Genomic DNA, 20,873 nt, shown 5'->3' with positions numbered 1-20,873 from the left:
GATGGATTTGTGAATGGCACTTCTCTCCTTGTCCCAGGCTGTGACGCCCCAGTGAAAACAGGGCTTTTAGGCGTGCGGGAAGTGCCCCCCAGCTGGTACAATTGATCACACCACTTTGGATGATCAGGTGAATTCGTTCATGGCATTGGTTTGTATGCGGTGCCTCTTTTAAAACTAGTGCTGTTTGAGGCTAGTACAAAATATCCTGACCGCCTGCTCTTTCTTGAATATCAACACAACATGCTTTATAAATAACATCTAAAATGACTAGGCAATGAAACAATTAATTGATTTTATAATGAAGCATGAAATCAAATAGACTTTGAGATAGAGTTGAGAGAAGCTGGTGTCTGATCTGATTAAGATCAGTGTCATTTTCTGCTTGTTATAGCCCAGGGGCTGCTGATGAAGAAGTCATTAGTCTTAGTTTAGTGGTCATGGAACAGTTTGACAGGTTTTACTTAGTGATACACGAGCGATAGCTCAGTCTTAGGGGTTGTCAGTGCGATAGTGACACAGCTGTTTTGATGTGGCCAGATTTATATTATGGGGAGAAAAATGGGACTGCAAAAAACTTCACTGGGTGGTTTACCTTTTCATCACAGAACAAGTTCTTTGCTGAGTTGGAATGGTAATTCATTGTGTCCTTATGGGTAAACACATGAGTACTTTGTAGAAATGTTAGACATCAGTATACTCCTGAATTTCTTTTGTTTAAAATCATTTTGATGCACAGCATTTCCAGAGGAAATCAAAATGCCCAACTGTTTTTGTTCCGAGATGTGGTTTTGTTTTGTTTTCTCCGTAGTGCTCTCTGTGCAGAAGTAAGCCTGGGAAGGGTGAATTTGAGAGGGCAAGGCTTCTCTACCTGGGAGGTGTTCTGCACCCCCCTGGTGGCCCATGAACTTGTGTTTGCACAATCAGGACGTAGTTGAGAAATGTCTTTAAAAGATTTATGGTATTTATAGAGTGATACACAAAAATCTCAGCTTCAGGAAGCTCCAGTTATATCATTGAGTAGTAGCCTGGGTGAGGAAATGCTCTTTACCTTGAAGTATCAGCAGAAAGTGTTAATAGAAGAATTTCTAGGAGGGTAATAATTACACTCACCTGATGCATGCTACAGAAATCTCTCAGACTGAAGGGGACTATTATGAGAGCTAAGCAGTACTTGGAATTGCCCTGCACAAGAAAGCCTGGTATTTGCGTGCAGAACTTTGCTGATATGAAATGTTCATGTTTCAAGTTTTTTTTTTCCTGGGAATTAAAGTCCTTAAAAATCAAGAATTTACAAGTGTGGAAATATTTTCAATCTCAGCAAGATATTTTAATACTTCAAAGTTCATAAATTGCACATGACTTGAATTACTGAAATCTCCCAAGGCACTTTGTAACTTCAGTACTTATCCAGATTTTCCCATTTTGAGTGCCTTGGGGGGGCAAGGGGAAAAGTGTCCTTTGGAAAAAAAATAAATCTTTTATAGATATGTTTCCCTTACCAAAATAATTTTCCTGTGAATCACCTACTTTTGTGTGTCTGACACGCATCAAGCAGTTCAGCCAGAGAGAAACTTGTAATGTCATCCCTAGATGAGAATGGGGATCGTTGTATTTCCTCTGGGACAAAGGCAGCGGTAGTTTCCTGTTTTGTTAACTGCCAGAAAGTAAATCACATCAGTCCGCCCAGCAAAATGAAATACGCTAATTTCTGTATAAGCAAACCTGCAATGAAATACTGTTGGGTTTTTTTAGTATTCTAGATTAATACCGAAAATTTCCTATAAAATTTGTGCTTTGCTGGAAAAAGTTAACTCACAATGCATTTCTGTTTTAAATAACCCCAAAAAAAGAGCTCTTGGTTAGTTCTATGTAATACATTGAAGATGTATTTAGTCCTTTACCAAGTTACCGATTTTAGCAAAACTTTGAATGTTGAGTAATATTAATACATCTCTGTAATATCACACTGATTTTTTTTTTCATTGCATTACTGATTTTCTAAGTTATAACTAAGAAGCAGTATCAAATGTTTTAATTTTTTAGCCAGGGTAGGAAATGGAAAAAACAGCAACAAATTAAGTATAGAAAATGTCTGCAAATATATTTTGTAATATATTAATATATTAATTAAAATATATTAATAAATATATTTTGTAACAGCTCAAGAGAGTTCTTAAGAAGGCACGTCAAAGGAAAAAGTACTTACACAGTCAAATATGGCTGCAAAAAATAATCCATTTAAATAATTTCTAGCACGTTAATACATTTTTAGATGTGATAATCTTATAGTGAATGTATCTTTCGTTTACCCACATGCTTTTAAAATTGGGCTGGTCGGGATTTTGCCACCGATGGACAAGACTATGCCATTAATGCTCGGATGTGAGCTGTTGCAGCAGCCCATTTGCTAAGGTAGGATACCTCTCATCTAGGTATGGCTTTTGAAGGGCAGACCATGGGGTGTGTAAGGTGTCAGTTCTTTTGTGAAAAGCCCCTCCTGAATAGTAGCACTATTTAAACAACATAATGTGGCAGACGCTTTACTGTGGTAGAAGCAAGTGCTATCTCCATAACTCACCGTCTCTTCACTTTTCACAGGTTAATCAAATTTCAACAGTTCTTTTTAGCCGGGTGAAATCATCACAGATCCGTTACATTTAGCTCAGTCATACTGCTCTGTGTTCACGTTTTGAGCTATGGGTCAGCGCAAAGTAGTCGGTGAATGTAATACCATTTTATGAATGTAATACTGTTTTATGTTAGACCTTACAAACAGAACAGCACTAGCTTTAACAGACTTCCCTTGTTCTTTATACTAAGCAAGAATCCTGAGGGTTTAAAGTGTCATGCAAATCTGTTAGGTAATACATGCTAGCATGTTTTAAGAAATGTGGCTTTTACTAAAGTCGTAGTACTCTGAAGGTCTATTCAATTTTTTGTATAGTTAACATTATAGATATGGATACTTTTTTGCTCTGAAGCAAAATTAATTTCACTCTTAAAAAGGTCCAAGATAAATCTATGCAGTAAACTTATAGCTGGAAACTATTGGTCTCTATTTGGGAATCTTTTGCTTTATATAAAATGTGAAGAGCACACACTAGCTAGCATGGTCGCATTCAGAAATTCTGCTTTTATGCTTTTCTCCAAAATCTACCAAATATCCCTTTTTTCAAACCAGTCAAGGCTTAGCAGTGCCTTTTTTCATCTCTGTTAACCATGAAATTTGTCAGTTTAAGCACCTAGAAAACACATGATTTTGGAAACTAAATCTAAACCCCAGGCTAAGTTTGGTAGGTACCTACTTCTCCTACCTTGAAGCCAAAAGATTTTGGAAGATGTTTTTGTAGCAGCATTTGCAAAGCTGAAATAACAGTTGCACCCCAGTTATTCAGTGTACTGAGTTACTACTTTTAAGTAAAAATACTTTAAAGTAAATTTTATACACTAAAAACATGGTTCTATGTTTTCAGAGTTGTGACTGTAATACATCTGTTAATGAGCCAACTACTAAACCAGTGGTTGTAATTTTTCTGCCACAAAGGGAAAAAAAAAAAAAATGCGTTCATAAACTCCTCTTCTTTGACTTTAATTCTTCTTTTCAGTTGTGCCTGAGATGCATTTTGCCTGCAATCTTTTCATGAGATGTATGACATCACTAGGAAATACCATATCCGGAAGCAATCGTATGGTATCAACTCATGCTTACATTTCCTTTCCAGATATGATTATTTCAATCAGGTGGATGCTGAGCTGCTGTGAGATCAGATGAAAGCGTTAAAAAAGTCTGTGGAGAAAGCAGGAGGCTCTCCAGGTGACACAAAGGCAGTGGTGATCAGGAGATGAGGAAATACCTCTGCCAGGAAGGGACTGTAGAAATTGTTATACACGCCAAATCTGTCAAGACTAATAATTAGTATTAGCAATAAGTTATGTGATTATCATCAGATCACAGTGAAACAGTGACAGCAGATTTAACACCATGTTTATGTAGTTAATCCTTCAGTTGATACGTGGTTTATAAAGTGCTACAATGGTAATGAAAATGTCACGCCTTCAATGAGGTCACTTAAATGAATTAAAAACAAGTTGGTGCACGGGTAAAATTGAAGTTGTGCAATTTTGCACAGTGCTGCACTATGCACCATGCTATGTTCCTGTCTAGACCAAAACAGGATCCAGGGAGGTCTGACATGAGAGGTGCTGAAAGTAATAAAACTCAGGGAGGAGATACAGCCTCAGCTGCATCTCAGGCAACGCAGCCCGGAGGCAGCTGGGGAGAGGTGCCTGTTACACTGAAAAGTCAGCTCTGAAGGATGGTGCCTGGGACAGAGGTGGGTCTGGGGGCTGCTGTCGTGGCTCTGTGGGTGAACAAGGCCACAGGTCAGCTCTGGCAGGCAAGACAAGATGGTGGAGATGGTACGTTGAGTCACCAGCTTAGTTTCCCAGGCCAAGGTAGGCCTTGGAGAAATCCCTAGTCAGGCTAGAAGGGCAGACTGATGTTAAGTTTGTTCTAAGTGCTGTCATGACTGTGTTTTTCTTTTCTAGTTTTGTTTCATGCTGGTTATCCAAAATTTAAACCATGGCTTTATTGACTAAGCTTGGTGCTTTTCCTTTAATTTTTTTTTCTCCAGCATTTAAAGTCAAGTCAGGTGACTCATGGGTTAGGCTTTCCCAAGCCCCAGGGCATGTGTTTCCTATACCACTTACCGGTAGAAAAGCTGCTTTGGGGCTCACCGGTATTATTTACACACTGTGAAACAACTCCCAACAGGATTCAGGCAGTCAGATGCTGGAAGAAGTTCTCCAGGTGTTTGGAAGCTGAAGCCCAGCTGGGTGAGGACCTTCCAAGTCAGCCACTTGAGCATCCCTTTTCTGGCCATGCTTAGCTGGTACGAAGAGCCTCCCTGAGCAGAGGGAAGGAACTGCAAGCTTCACCCAACAGCAGACAGTGGAAACAGATTCTCAAAGGCCTGTATCATGTCCCTGCCCAAACAGGGACAACTGCAGCTGACCTGGTTATTGTAATTTACGATGTTATAATTAAAGAGCAGCTGCATCTATGCTTCTAGCCTATTTTGGCTGCAAATTACCATTTGTGAATATGCGTTAAAAATGAGACCTGGATATGCGGTGGGCCAGGAGCAAAGGCATGAACAGCTTGTGTTGCTCAGCTGAGTCAGGAACTACTGGTTCGCTGAGTCAGGTGCTACTGCTTCCCTCTCTCCTGAGAGGCATTCCCATGGCTGGATCGTGATCAGCAGGTCATAGACATCCAGCTGCCTGCACAATGGTACATTTCTTCATCAACCAATGCCTCTGGGATCTAGAGATCCTGGAACATTCTGGTCAAATTTCCATTTATCAACTCTTGCTGTTAAAACTCTCAAATCATTTTGGATGCAAACAGAGGTTTTTTTGGTCACACCAAACTACATCCTCAGCTGTCATCTCTGTGATCATTATGTGGTATTTTGTCAAGGGAAAAAATGGATCTTACAAACATATATGGGAGTATTTCAGATCTCTGGAATTATCCACAGCTACAAAGGAGACAGGAAGCAGAGGTTTTTCTGTTATTCCATTATAAACCCTACATAAACATGACCCCTTTGGCAGATTCATTTCAGAGAAGGCTGGTTTCTGAAGAGCAGCAGTAAAAGACAAAGATGTTACATGCCATATATTAATAGTCTTTGCCTATTCCAATGTTTGACCATATTCTTGCCTACCCCTTAGGTTCTTCTGCAATCTGCTGCTTACTTCTGTTTCTTTGTCAGACAGAGGTTGCCTTGTGCTCCGCATTTTTTTTTTTCCCCTTACAATTCCTTTGTGTAACGACTTTCACTTCTGTCTCCAACCTACCAGACCAGCCAACTTGTAATTTATCTCCTCTTTTCCCTTCTTCCTCCTCCTTTAGCTACCTGGTAGGCTTTTGCTGGCTAGCTTTTCAAAGGCTTAATCTGCTGGCCATTTCATCTGGTACTTCAGTTCTTTCCAGTTACCTTTTGTAGTCTTGATCCTAGAGCCTTGACCTTCTTTTGAAGGATTCAGTTGTCTGTGGTCCAAGACCTTGATGTGATACAGCACAGCTGCAAAACCTTGGCTCGGACTTCTGAGAAAATTGCTTAATTCTGAGAAAGTACAGGGATGAGAACCGTGCAAGATAAGAACAGTAAAACCTCAGGCAGAGGCAAGATTAGCAGCTCCGGGGTTCAAGAAAAAAAACCCACAACATAGCAATATGAAGAGGTACAAAACCAAAGAAGACGACAGGGAGCTGGGAACTGGTAGGCCAGAGATATCGAGGACCAGCCTGCCCAAGCCCTGATGGAGGCTGGCCCTTCCCCACCTGCCCAGCAGATCCGGCAGCAAAGGCTCAGCGGGTGTCTTACCGAGAGAGGAAAGTGTGTTAATCGTTATGCTAGTAGCTCCTCAGCCCTAGCTAGCTACTGAATGCATTAGTTGTGTATGGGCTGCTCGCTGAGTTTCTTTGTACAGGTTGCCCAGAGAGGGATGGCTACACAACACGTGCAGGTCTTTGTCTCGCTTCTAAGATCTGCAAGGCACTGCCATGAAACATGAGCTGTAGCAAGTTTTTTTTGTTGTTCTGTAGCCTGATGTATTACTTTTCTTCTGCACTGCCGAATCACCAAAACCCTTCTCTCTCAGGATGTTGGTTGTTACTGTGCACTCTCCGTATGAAACCTGACCTGAGCAGATCTCGCTGGTGATGGACCAAAGCGCTGTTTGCCAGTCACTGAATACAGATTTAGGGCAGCATACTAGATATCCCAAGGGATTCTGGGCTCTGTTGGCAGGCAGCACTGACTGAGGTTTATCTAACCTTTGCATTGACATTCAGAAGCCCTGAGCGAGCCATCACATTTTGGGTTCTTAGCACAGTGTATTTCTCTGCAATAACTTTTAATTCCTTTTGGCAGTTAACTGTATTAGCCTAAATCACCACTTTTGCAAGCATCCCAGTATCTGCTCAGGGTCTGTTGCTTCCTGGAAAATCTGTTTCCTCCAAAACTGGTGGTACATCCTTATTTTTTGTCAGGACTGCTAGCTACTGCAACACCTGAAAGTCCCAGCAGGGGCATGATGAGAACAGCCCTGTGTTGGACAAACATTTGACTTTAGAAATTAAGTAGGGAAAAAAGAGAGCAGAGTAAAGAAGTTAGAAAAAGACGGTCCAATACTCTCCAAGTAAAGGCTAACAGTGATTTGTGCCTAGAAATAGATCCCATCAGCACCGTGAAAATAAAATAAGGCTGTTTTTTTAATGCATGTGTGAAGATCAATGCTGTAGACCAACCTCTGTTCTCACTACACTAACACAAATATCACAAGCTTCATTTGGGCTTGTGTATAACAGTAGAATTCCATGATTTAAGGAAAGTGATATGTTACTCAGGTCCTGATGGATAAAGGAGAAACGGACTGGAGGAATAACGAAACTGACTTTGTATGAACAGGTTTTGCTGAAAAGCAGCTTAATATTTCTCCTGTATTTCATACCAAAACCAAATTTGCCATCATTTGGCTTTACTAGATTGAGACAGATGGAGTGACATTTTAATTTAATTATTAATAACAAAAAAGTCGTGCCAAATCTTGCCAGTTGAGCACAGGATTTTTTCCTAGTGCATCAGGCACTGGCTGCTTTGGTTCCTCTGAAGCAAATTTGATAAATTCTTCTTGTGTTGCTGTTATAAAAATGAACAGTTCCAGTCTGTCCTTGAATGATGGCAATACACCGTTTTGACTGATGGAGCGGGCAAGAGAGAGCTAGATGATCTAGCTGAATTTTTGTTATCTCACTGTTCTACTCCTTTCTTTTCATTAGGAAATTAGTTTGGGTAGAAATAGAGCTGTTGCTTAAGTGTATAAACCTTAAACCCATGCGCTTTGCTGCCAAAGTCTACCTCTGCCAGAGAAACATTTCGTTCCTTTTCTTTGCATCACTTGGGAAAAGGGTGAGGAAAATAAATGGGAACATTACTGAAGAATTTATTTAATACTGTTTCCCTGTTATCCTACGCAGCTATATTTCTTGAATTTAACTGTAGCAAAGCTTACTTCACAGTCTGACATCCCATTATGTTTCTGAAAGAACAGAAAATGTTTTCTTCTCTAGGCCAGCCTTCTCCTGAGCTGAACAGTCAGATAGAGAGTTCAAAATTGTAGTTGCCAGAAGAAATGATCGGTAAAAGCACACTTAACTTCAGCAATGAGAATTATTCACTATATTAGGTAATAGGTTTTTAATGAAAACAAATTTTTATCAAAGCGTATATATGCATGCATGCACACATGCAGGCACTCCTAGTAGTTTAGGGTGTATAATCTGACCTGTCTATAGCTCTAATCCAGAATTGTTCTGTAACATTTATGCATAAAATTGTGGTCTAACTTCCACAACCCCCAGGCCCCCCTTTTTTAAATGTTTAAAAGAAATATGAACCCTGTTTCAGATATATCTGAAAAGATCCTCAGAGTAGCCCTATGTAGTTCACCACGTCTCTTGACAAAAATATCCTTTCAGCCTATTGTTTTAACATCTTATTCCACCTGCTTCTCTCTCTGCCCTGCAGTTCTGAGCTTTGAGGAAGAGTATCAACCTCTGAAACCACCTAGACTTGATAGCTGCTTTTGCCTTCTGGCTATCCCTTACTCACTGTGTGTTTGGGTAAAAAGTTTAACTTTAACTGGGAACATGTGCCTTTGTGTTTTGGTTTCTGTAAGAAATGTGGGGAAGGAGCTCTGGAAGTAGCCGTTCTTGCTTATGCCTGTTGCAAAGGGAAGGAGGACACCAGCTGGTCGCAGAAGCCCAGGCACCTGAGTCCCACACCAGCTTCCTTTGTGATATTCATCACGTCTCTTCATTTGTATGTCCTGCTCTTAGGAAACGGGTTTTATCTTAAACGTTTGATTTTACTCAAGTGCTGGATTTTCAGTAGTGTCTATTTTGCTGAAGAAGGTAAGTGCACCCTGATGACTTCTGTACCAGATGGGATAGGGATTACAGAAACTCATGTGGCATTAGACCAAGAAAAGCCCATAAATGGGCTCAATCTGTGACTGAGAAGAGATTATAGACCAGAGATTTCATGCTGGAGGGAAGAACAGGGTTTGGAGTAGACCTTTCTTTTGTTTCTTCTGAAAGAAAAAAGAAAAGTGAACTCTTTCTAAGGTGTTTCTTCCAAATTGTGTCTCTTTTTTTCTGAAGCAGAATTTACATTTGTGACAATAAAAATCACAGAAGATCCTACCTGAAAGAAAGATTAGATAATTTGAGTTTTTCTTTAACTTTAGCACCTGCATTTGAAAACCAGTCTCAGATTCACATGTCAAATGGTCATCCCGAGGGTATTACTGACGGTTTATTTTCAGAGGAGAGATGAAATCCAGGTTTCTTCTCACTTCAATATAAATGTATTATTATGCATCTAATTCAGTTACTGCACACTATTGCTTCTGTTTTCTGAGGTAAGAATAAACAGTGAGTTTTGTATTTGCCATTGAGTCTTGAAGATATTTAAAACAAGACTCTGAACAACTTTTTACAGGAATTTGTAGTTTAAATGCCATTTTCTTCTGACTCAGCCTTTGTTTTAGGATAATTTTATGTGAATAGCAATTCAAAACACAGGGTTATTTGGTCTAAAATGGCTTGAGAAATTGCTATGTATTGGTCTATGCATCACAGTAGATCTTGAGAGCCTCTGAAATGTGTTACTATCTCATACCCTTAATTTTAATGGCAACTGGATTTTAATTCTCCTGGTTTGAGAGCTGTCTAGTGGGAACAGAGCACGGTGAAGGACCTGCAGAGCTGGAACTGGTGTCTGATGGCTGAGGTGCTATCTGTCAGGGCAGAGCTCAAGAAGGTCACATCGCACGTGCTTCCGTCGCTGTACTCTGCAAAGTGCCATGGCTGGAACACGGCAGACCATTACCTGCATACTGCCTAACGCACTCAGAGCCAAAGTGTCGCTGTATCACCAGGGACAGTCAGAGCTGTGTTAGGTGCTGTGGTGGATCCCCTGGAGCCGACGTTTAACAGGGCAGAGCATTTTCTGCTAAGTGTTTGGGGCTGGGATGTCGAGGCGGTACCGCAGCTGCTACCTAACATGTATTCCTTCTGGATTTTAACAGTTGTTCCCCCTGGCTTTTCAAGGACGTGCTGGTCATAGCTACTTTACATCCAAGTATATTCTTCCCTCCTTTAGCATATAGAAGCTGAAGAGTTATAGGGGCTTCTTTGTTTCTGAGTGTCTCTTCTTAAAACATTGTTTGAATTAGGGAGCCAATACCAAGTTTGGGGTTCTTTTTTTTTTTTTTTTTTTAAACCTCATTATCAAGAGCCCTTGTAAGCCTTGATAGGACTCTGATGCATTCAGCTTCCAGGATGAAATTCTCCAGGCCGGCTTTTTACGTAAAAGGATTTTGTCTTAAGCATTTAACGTGTGAAAATGTTTCCATTTATAGAAATAAGTCACCTTTGACCAGAAATGGAAAACTTCACTATAGAAGAAAACAGTACAACAAAACAAATGTCTATGTGACTGTCACTGCCATGACTTTGGCAGCAAAAGTTGTGACTTTTGGGGTTTTTCCATAAGTTGCTGGAGAAAACTTTGTGATTGAATGGGGCCAGAGGAAAACTTGCAAGTTAGTAAAAAATCAGAATGTCTTCTCTGTGGAAAATTCTGGTATAATAAAATGTGTTTCTTCAACTAAAATTGGGGTTAAAAGTAAAAATATAGTATTTTGTTTACTGCAGTTTTGTCAAACAACCCTAATTCAGGTTTGTTTTACAGAACTGGTGGCACAGTGAAGATGTTGATCTCGGGACCCTGTTCCAGGAAAGGTCATGTATTTCCAAACCAATTCAAACAGCCTCTCTAGAAGGTATGTAACAGAGCCAGAAGCAGCAAACTAGGAGTCAGGACTCCTGTTCCCCAGGTGAGCATCTCCCCAGGGGACTATGAAGTTGAGTTCCTCTTCCCTCATCTTCTGTCCCTTTGACACCTGCATTTCTTCCTCTGCCGTTGTCTATCTCCGACAGAGGTAACACTCCTTGGCTGTGGCTTAGTGCTGAAGCCCCTTTCCTGGGAGGCAGGAGCTTCAAAGGCCACAAAGACCATAAGATGTGGCTGAAGCGTCTCTGCTGTACCTGGGAAAATGAATGTCCTCATCTGAGGATCGAGAGATTGAGGCTGCATCTTGGCCAGGTTGTTCTTTCCATGGAAAGGACTCTAAGAAAGGATGAAGTTTGGATGAAAAGTTGAGGCTGAGTCCTGGTAACCCATTCCTGAGGGGATAGGAGGGATATCAGCCCCTCTGGGGTAAGGGGAAGGAGGCTGGGAGAAGGGGATAGGAATTATGCTGAAGCCCCTGTTCAAGCAGGGGATACCACCTTAGGTATCTCCAGATTCTCCTTCTCAGAGTGGCTGCAAGCAAGGGTTTCTGCAAGCTTGGCATAGGCAATGTAGAAACAAAAACCAAATGCATAACTAAATTCCAACATTGTCATTAACATATGCCCTCTGTTAGTGGTGGAGGAGAAGAAAAGAGTCAAGCTTGTACATCTTCACACTTTTGCTGGTGAAGTGACCTGTACATAAGATGTATCTGAGATAAGCAGAGCCATGTCTTCTTCTTTGTCCCTCGTGAGCAAACTCCTGTGATTGAGTTTAACCCAAACCTTGATGTTAACTGGCTTCATTCGTATCCTAAAGCTTAGATTATAATTTAGATGTTCAGCCATTGAAAAATGGTTGTTTTTCCATGATGACTAACCCTACCTGAGAAACACTTAACTAGGCAATTTCTTGAGAGCTTTTCCAGACCCTTAAGTTTCCACATTTCTTTCATTCACAGGACAAGCTGGCCTGGCCCATGCTAAATCTTCATTTTCCTTTGCAATTAAAATGTTTCAGCTGCCATGTGAAATACATGACACTTTTCGGAGTTGTCAGAAGCTCAGTGGGATGACATTGAGTGTTTGCACTTCAGTTTATAACAATCCTGAGATTATTTCCCAGATCAACCTTGTGGCTATTTTAAACCAGTCGAAGATAGGGACTGCCGAATTAATCCATTTTGCTCATTAGCGTATGATTCTGTTCCCACTTTTTATTTCACTCTTTCTTATTCTACAGCTCAAAACACATTTCCAAACATGCCCCTGTGCCACCCAAAAATGAACATGTGACTGTAGATTATCCATCAATCTTTGACATCCTAGCCTTTCTTTTGGTCTGACAGCAAATCTGGAAAGGGCTTCGAATGCTATCTCTTTTCCTTTTAAAGCCAGAATATACCAGTTCAGTGGCCATTTATTTCTCTTTCATTACACTCTCTTCTTTCTGCCAATTTTTTGTTGGTTTGGGTTTTGGGTTTGTTTTTTTTTTTTAATAATCGTGCTCTGCTCGCCTTGCTTTGCACTCTTCAGCGATCATAGTATCGGTGGCCACGAATATGGCCAAAATTCCTTAAAAGGACTGAGATCCCTGACATGACTCGGAGAGAGGGGGAGTGTGAAACTTGCTCCCATTCCACTGAATCTGTAGCCTGGAGGAACTTTTCAGGGCGACTCTGCTTCCTTTGCCATTCTAGATAATAGTCCTTAACGTACGCCGGATTTAGCCTGCTTTTCTACCCTGTATTGCGAGTATTCACAGATTTCCAAGGAGATGGTCAGGCAGGCTGTTGTCAGACCCATGTACCCCCTAAGAAGCAGCACTTGTGAATTGTCTGTTGGACATGAAACACCTTTGAACCTCACAGCATTGCCAGAAGTAATGTTTTTTTTCTGGAGTGCCCATCGTCAGGCTGCAATGGAAGAAAGATTAAAGTGACTGTTGAAGTGTGCGGCACCTCTTGATTGACCACTGGGTCTGGCTTTGTGCCTGGATGTTTACAGTCCACCTCTGCTCTCTCCCTGTCCGGTGAATATAACACTCAAGCGTTGCGAGGATGGGGGCTATGGGTTGTGAAGGCACCTCACGTTGAGGCGGGTGCCCTGAGGAGACAGCTCGTGAGAATGGCTGCCCTGGGCATGGCAGGTCTGCAAGATCTGTGATAACGTCTTCATCACCAGTGGTAACTGGAGAAATACTAGCAGACTTTTCCCAACTGCTCAATCCAGAATTCGGCACCAGTTCCAGCAGTTGACAATTATACTCTCCCTGTAGCTTTGCTTAGACACTGCGTTTGTCACAACAGATCTAACCTGTTAAATAGATACTGGTTTTTGCTCCAGCAGGGATGCCTTCAGTGACAGATAAAATGATTTCGGTGTATGGTGCATAATGTCCTTCAATTTGTTAAATTTGCCAACTGCTTTGGGAGCCTGTGGGGGATGAAACGTGTCACAGAAATGTGAAGTGCTATTATTCATCCTAAAAGACTGCTCCATTTTCTTAAAAAAAAAAAAAAAAAAAAAAAAGTATGCTTTTCTCCTGCATTTTTTCCAATGTTTGGTTTGTTTCTTTAAATACCCACGTGGAACTACACTCATTAGTCCCTTAGCCTAAGATCTCAACTACCCTCAGAAAGGACATTTTTCTAACCTTTTTTAGGCAGTTATTTACCTTACCTACTTCTTTAGTCACTTGAGCAATCTCTTTTTTGTCACTAATTTTAAGGCACTGATTTTCAGTGCTTTTTTGCTTAAACACATCATGGGTTTAACATGAAAATGCAGTTCATAAAGCTCAGTGAGGCCAAATACATTGATCACTTGATTATTTACTGTATTTTCCCATGTCCCGGGATTAATTACAAACATATATGAAATAGAATATTTACAACATAAAATAATTACAACATATGAAATAGAAAGGCCTGACGAAGACCTAATCTTGGTGTGAGTGCAGGGAAGAGAGGTGTGTGAGACAGCAATCCATTAAGCTTCTAGCTGGAGGCTTAGTTGCACCTAAACACTGTCACTCATGGAGCCAACTCAAGCCATCAATCAAACCCCTGTCAGCCTAAACAAGCCTGAAGCTTGAAAAAGTTTGCTTTAGTTGGCATTTAGTTGGCATTTTTCCCTTGGCATCCAACTCTTAGCTTTAATTAGAGTATCTCACACAAAATAGGGTTCATTTTGAGTCCAGCTCCGTGACGTATTGTGCGTAGTGGCCTGACCTCAGAGAAGTTTCAGCTCCAACCTGCAGATGTAGGAATGAACATCGACATGAGCAAAGTGAGCTGTTCCTCAGAAAGGACATCTCAACAGTTTGTCAGGTCTCTGATCGTTTCAGGGAGCAGCATTTCCGCATTTCTGTAAGTAAAGCAAAAAACGGAGCTCACCCATCCCCATCGATGTTAGAGGGCTGTCGTGCAGCCTCTATTGCCTTAAAAAATATTTCAAACACATTACTGACAAAATATGCTACCAGACAACAAATTATGAATCTACAGGTTCTGAAACTGCAAAGACGGTATATAGTAATTCTGAAATCATGTATAAATTTTCCTCTGAAAGCCAATGTTTATAGAAAGAAGTTGTAAGGTAAGCAAAAGCTTTATGCCTCATGATACATCTAGAACATTAACATAACATTTTAAAGGGCAACAAAGGTAATCTAATGGATCATGTCACATAGGTAATAGAGAGATGAAATGAATAAAGGAAAAATAACTATGCCACTGTCTAAAGTGTGTGCCATTTGGTGGATTTGAGTTTGGAACATATAAAGGAATGGAAAGAACCATAGTTCGCTTCCAAACCTGTCTGCAACAAGCAGATCACAGAGATCAAGTCAACAAGAGGACCTGAAAAATAAAACATCAAGATGCCAAGGTACAACTGCCTGTAAGAGGCAGCAGCTAATGCTAATAATTTGTTTTACTGGGCATCTTCAGAGGAGGGAAGTAGAACCTGTCAAGTCAAATAATTGAATAGAAATAAGATGGTTCAATAAGGAATGAAAATCAAGGATGAAGTAATAATGATCAACATACAATACCACTGTCTAAACATTTATGTATGACTGATGCCATAATTTTGGCTTTTATAATACAATGCATAACAGCATATTGTGTTTTCACTGAAGCAGATATTATTGTTTTTCTGTTCTGGTACATTATTAATTTTATTGTAACATATCCATCATGTCTTTGGGATATTAAATGCCAAAGCAAACTTTGTTTTGAAATCTAGGCCTCTAATTTAGGAAGTTATGCTGTATTCTCCAGCATTTAAAATTATCTATATGGTATATGTTCACCATACTTGTAAGTTTTATGTCTGTAGTTGAATTTCTATCATTTTTAGAATCACCAGTCAAAGGAACTAATCTGTCAGCAGAAACAGCTTTAAGGTTTTCCCGCAAAGCTGTGATCACTATCATGTCCCAGGTGGAGGGCGCATGTAAGTCCCTTGAATAAATAACATGTTTAAATTGCTGTTTCTGCTCCTCTCTCTACTACTTTGAGCCTCCTTTTTCTCCAGACAAAGCTCTGTCTCACAAATCCTCTCCATTCGTGTCTTTTAAAAGGGGACTGCTGAAACCAATTAGGCTGAAAGTATTGTCAGCGCATTGAAGAAAAAAGTATAGGGATAGAAATGTAGCGTGCAAGAGAAAGGTCTCAAAGAGCATGCCTGCCATCAGATCCCTGCTCTTCTCATCACGTTTCAGTGCCTCCAGTGAGCTCAGCTTTACAAACGTGACACCAACAAGACGCTGTGAGGTAAGACATTCCTATGTCATTCACTTTGTTTTCTGTGGTTATTCAAGCATCCGTGGGACCCAGGCGACGCTTGAAGATCCAAGACATAGGCTGCAGATGACATTTCAGTAACTCCAGGGTGAGTTCCTGGGAAGCGGCTATGTTTTATAGCCAGTCCCTTTTCCTTGCCAGCCCTGCAAGAAATCCAGCTGTGGATTTAGGCACGTGGCAGCAGGGCAGAGCCACCCTAACCTAACCGTGGGGGTTTGTGGACCGTGGGGATGGAGCGCAGGGCATGCCAGGAGAAAGCCAGAGAAGGGTTTGACCGGCGTGGAGAGGCAGCGGGGGTGGCGTGGGGGGGCCCGGCTGCTGTTTTCAGCCAGCTAAGGGGGGGTTACAGGGAAGGCAGAGCCGGGCTCCTTGCAGAGAAAGCATAAGACGAGGGCGTGAGTCGCTGCGAGGGAAATCCAAGACGCCGGCCTCCATCCCTGGCAGCCCAGGCTGTCCGCCCGGGACCGCAGGGAGCAGGTACGGGGCAGGAGGGACTCCCCCAGCACCGATTGCCTGAGGATGTGCAGCCTCGGAGCTGGTACCCTCGGGGGCTCAGGATGCTCCCGGGCTGGGCTGGGCAGAGGTGGCCAGCTGGGAAGCCCTGGAAATGAGCTCCTCCCAGTACCCATCCTTTAAAAAAGAAAATTTTTATTTATTTTTTTTTAATGTGGGGTATTTGTTTTTGCCTTTTTTTTTTTTTTTTTTGAAGTCATCTTTCTGCACTTGAAATGGTCGAGTTGGGACCAGTCAGGCTGAATAACGGGATCGGTGTTTTGCTGTGGGCTCACGCTGCGGTTCGATATGCTCCCGGAGCTGTCAGGCTGGGAGCGGAGGAGGGCTTGCTTGCCAGTGGCTTTTTAAACCCTGGGATTTCAACTGCTCCTCGGGATGAGTTGAAGCTCGGCAGTCCTGCATGGAGCCGATGTGCGGAGGGAAGGCTTTCGGCTGAACCCAAAAAGTACGTGCCAGGAGGAAGGCTTTGGAAAGTGGGAGCTGGGGAGGGAGAAGGGAAGGGAGCATTTCTCTTCTGCTTTGTTTGCTAAGGAGCAGTTTAAATGAATTGCTTCTCCTTTAAAAGGAAAAAGAAAAAAATAATCTCATTGAAGTTGTTTTGATGTAATGAATTTTGATTTATTTTCTCATGCAACTGACCCAACTTGACCCAAAGGGAAATGTATTTTCTTCGTGCTGTTTATTTTTGATTTTTAGGATGGATTTGGAGTTTTGGCTGATGGGAAAACTCTGGCTGTGCAGGGGAGGATGTAGCAGGTGATTGCTTGGGATGGTACTTGTTGCATCATCAAGATCTAGTTGATTAAATCTTATTGCGATCTGGTCATTAATAGCAGGAGAATTTCAATGAAAAAGGAAATATAAATGAAGTCCTAAAGCAGATTTCAGAGTTGTTATCCTTTTGTGGAGCTGATTAATGTAATGTAAAGTGACCCAAATGGAGTGCTGTAAGGAAGGTTTGTCAATTGTTTATATGTTTAGCTAGGATTATTTGAAAACATTCATAAAGAAAAGAGGATTTTCTTGTGCATTGTAAATTAGTTATGATGATTTGTAGCAGAAGACTGAGATGGGTCAGCAAACTAAATATGAAGAATTTGTGTACCCCTGTCCTTATACACCCCCACCCCAACCCCCTGACTTTATACCATTACAATACTTTGTATAGATTTTAGGATAGAAGATTTCCTCATAAGTCTTTGATAACTTGCCTGGACTTAAATTCATTAGTCAGCCCAGCCCTGGCATTCAAAGAAATCTACCAAGAATATTTGTTTCTTTTTCTAGTCTTAAGAGTGGAAGAGAAAGGGTTATAGGAATGGTATGGGAGAAACTCCAGCTTGGGAGGGAAGCTGTGGATGCCATCTCCTGGAATAAATCAGAAAAAAAAAGTTGGGCAAGCTTTTTGTAGAGTCCTTCTAAGTTAAGTAATAAATAAGTGGCAAGTAAACAGGAGTTTGAGCATGTAACTCATAACTCCAAATCGTTCAAATGCACTGAGTGTGTTTTGGCAGTGCTGAAGGTCTTAATTTCAAACTGATTTTGTCTTTTTAAACACATCTTTATCATGGTGGCTATGTGGGTTATTCTTGCTCTTAAACTTTCTCTAAAGTTTCCTAGGAAGTCTAAGTTCTGTTCCCTGTCATTATTTACTTGCCAATTTTTGAACTAGCTCACATTCTTTATTACTTTCTCTTGCCATAAACTTAGCTGTACAAAAACATGAGTTTATTTGCACATACCTCAGTAAGTTCATCGAGGGATTTAAAGTTTACTTTTTTTTACATTCTTTGACTGCTTTCAGAGGTTGCAAATTATCTCCCCCACGATGTCTTGTACTTCCAATGTGCTGGGGTGCCAGCCTGCAGAAGGAGTGTGACTGAAGATGGCCTGCTTAATTTGGCAGCACTTGGCCAAACAGAGTTTGAAGCAGAATTCATTGCACACATCAGATTGGGCCTAGAATAGAAATATGTGTCTGCATATTGTTGCAGGTGATTAAATGAAGCTGATAACACTCCTGAACCGCCAGAACATGAGAAAGCAATGTTACTAGATGAGATGATTCAGCCTTTGGTATCAATGTACCCAAAAGTTTCTCAAAGTTATGCAAACATAACAAGAAAACATGGAATTGCGCGACATTGCAGCTGCAATACAAGCTAAGCTCTTTGAGCCCTGAAAAGCAGGAAATCTTAGTATACTGGTGCAAGCGAAGTGAAGGAGTTACTCATAACGCAGCTGAGAGGCAGCTGTCAGACTGACTTGCACAAAATCATTGTACGTTACCAAAGCACTCAAGAATACGGCCCCTAGACACCTTCTATAAATTCTCTGATGAGGAGAGTCACCCTGGGAAACATTAAAATAAAAAGATGTTCAAACTTCACATGTGGCTTTGGTAGATGCTGGGACTTGAGAGCATGCTTAGCAAGTAGATAACGAAACAGTAAGAAATATGTGATACTGGATGGTAGTCAGTAGTTCAACATGCAATGACATGCATGCAGAATGTATGGCATGGGTCAAGCATGTGGACTTGGGCTGCTGTGCAGCTGGATTGCTACATACGCCTCTGGGCAGCCTGTTGCAGTGAGGTCCGAGCCTGGGGTCACCATCTCTGCTGCTGAGAGCAGACCCGGGGAATGGTATCAGCTGCTTTGTTTGACAGCATTTGCAAAGTTGAAACATACCCTAGGAGAAAGCCCAAGAACCAGGCAGATGGACCTTTCTGATGTTTGCTGTGAAAACGGACAGAGCACTGCGAGAGGCCGTTGAGTCTAATGGAGGATGCAGACCAGAAGACTCAAATGCCACGTGGGGATATGTGCCTGATGCCTGTGGAAATTTACTGACTGCCATCAGCACAGATGTGTTGCCAACAAAATGACTGACTAGATGACACCAAGTCCACGCTGATTGGATGATGATACAAGCAATTTAACTTAAACAGCTACAGCTAGTCTAGAGCTAAAAGAGCATCAGAAAGGAGTATGCTTTCTTTGTGCCCTGTTAAGTCAGCAGTGCCTGAAAGAGGACTTGATCTCAGGTGAGAAGGAAGTTTATTTGTTTTATTTTTAATTATAAAAAGGACAAAGTACTTCTATTGAACTTTCCGCAAACAATAACCCTAGCGATCAGAAAACTACTTGCCTTTTTCTTTTTTTTAGAAATAAAAACATCCATACTTTCTCAAATACCTGATATCTTTTGCTACGATTTCTATACTGCAACTTGTGCTAATATTCAAATAACGTAGCTGACTAAACCTTCGCCATGGTAGAGAAAGAGTGGACATGGCTTAGAAACGTGCAGTGTTGGCCTTACCGTGCCCTCGCTGACGTAAAAGGCCCCTCCCTCCACAGCCTTGCAGTAGACCATTGCACAGAAGATGAGCGTGAGCAAACAAAGGTTAGAGGTGGCAGCAAGAGCACCGGGGAGCCCCTGGACTAATGCTGGTGCTTTGGAAAACTCTAGTGGCACTGCTGGAGGTAAGACAGGCTGAGGGAGTTGGGATTGGAGAACAGGGCGTGGAGAAGAGAAGGCTCCGGGGAGACCTTATAGCAGCATTCTAGTACTTAAAGGGGGCCTACAAGAAAGCTGCAGAGGGACTTTTTACAAGGGCGTATAGCAAAAGAACGAGGGGTAATGGCTTTAAACTGGAAGAGGGGAGATTTAGAATAGATATCAGGAAAAAAATTTTCACTGTGAGGGTGGTGAGGCACTGGAACAGGTTGCCCAGAGATGTTGTGGGTACCCCATCCCTGGAGGTGTTCAAGGCCAGGCTGGATGGGGCTTTGAGCAACCTGGTCTAGTGGGAGGTGTCCCTGCCCATGGCGGGGGGGGTGGGACTAGATGATCTTCAAGGGCCCTTCCAACCCAAACCATTCTCTGATTCTAAGTGCCAGTCCGTTAGTCCTAAAACGGCGGATGAGGGAAGGCAGGTTGTCTCAAGTGCTAGAGGGCTGCAAGATCTGCAGTATTTGCAGTCCCTTCACAATAGTGCCCGAGGTAGCAGTCTGATGGTGTCCTGAGTAATGCTTCGAGACTCTTAGGTAATCCATTTGCAATAGAATTATTTTGTATTCAGCCGTAATGACTGTACAAGTGCTGTGAAACTGCTTTTCAACTGTTATTAGCTCAGTGTTTACCATTTGATCACAACAAAACTACAGGAATAAATTACTGTTAAAGGTCAGCAGAAGTTTGCAATTTACAGTAACTACTTGTTTTTAATGGGCTCTTTACTTGTGGAGAAATCCTAAATGAGTAGCTCTCTTACCCTGACAGCTGTTGTGAGCAGATTTTCCCATTTTTCGGTGGAGAGATGCTCTTTAGTGAGATGCTTTTATGGAGTTGGGTGGACTGAGAAAGGCCCTGTGTGGGTTTAAATGTGGTACAAACATGGCTTGAGACAGAAACAATGCTTTGTTTGATTATTTTTTTTTTGTCTGTTTTGCAAGATTCTCTGGTGCATATTAATTTGCTGGCTTGCTTATATACTTCTTGAAAACAAAGGTTCAGAAGGAGCTGGTTTTCGTCTGAGATTAGAGGTAGGGCTCTGCAGAAGACAACTTGTGGGGACTCCCTGAGGCTTTCTGACTTGGCACAGTAAAAAC

At 41.6% G+C, this 20,873-nt stretch overlaps 1 protein-coding gene across 1 annotated transcript in view; it reads left to right on the top strand.

Moving 5' to 3' along the window:
- The first annotated feature begins 15,618 nt into the window (after positions 1–15,618).
- The window catches only part of LOC104284624 (melanopsin-like), a 38,775-nt gene continuing 33,520 nt past the window's right edge, over positions 15,619–20,873 (top strand). Inside the window, exon 1 of the mRNA XM_009882987.1 lies at positions 15,619–15,711. Coding sequence (XP_009881289.1) covers positions 15,619–15,711 — 93 coding nt within the window. The remainder of the gene's footprint in view (positions 15,712–20,873) is intronic.

Source organism: Charadrius vociferus, unplaced genomic scaffold (genome assembly GCF_000708025.1).
Source record: "Charadrius vociferus isolate BGI_N301 unplaced genomic scaffold, ASM70802v2 scaffold410, whole genome shotgun sequence".
Lineage (NCBI taxonomy): Eukaryota > Metazoa > Chordata > Aves > Charadriiformes > Charadriidae > Charadrius > Charadrius vociferus.
This window is presented reverse-complemented; position numbering and strand designations above follow the sequence as displayed.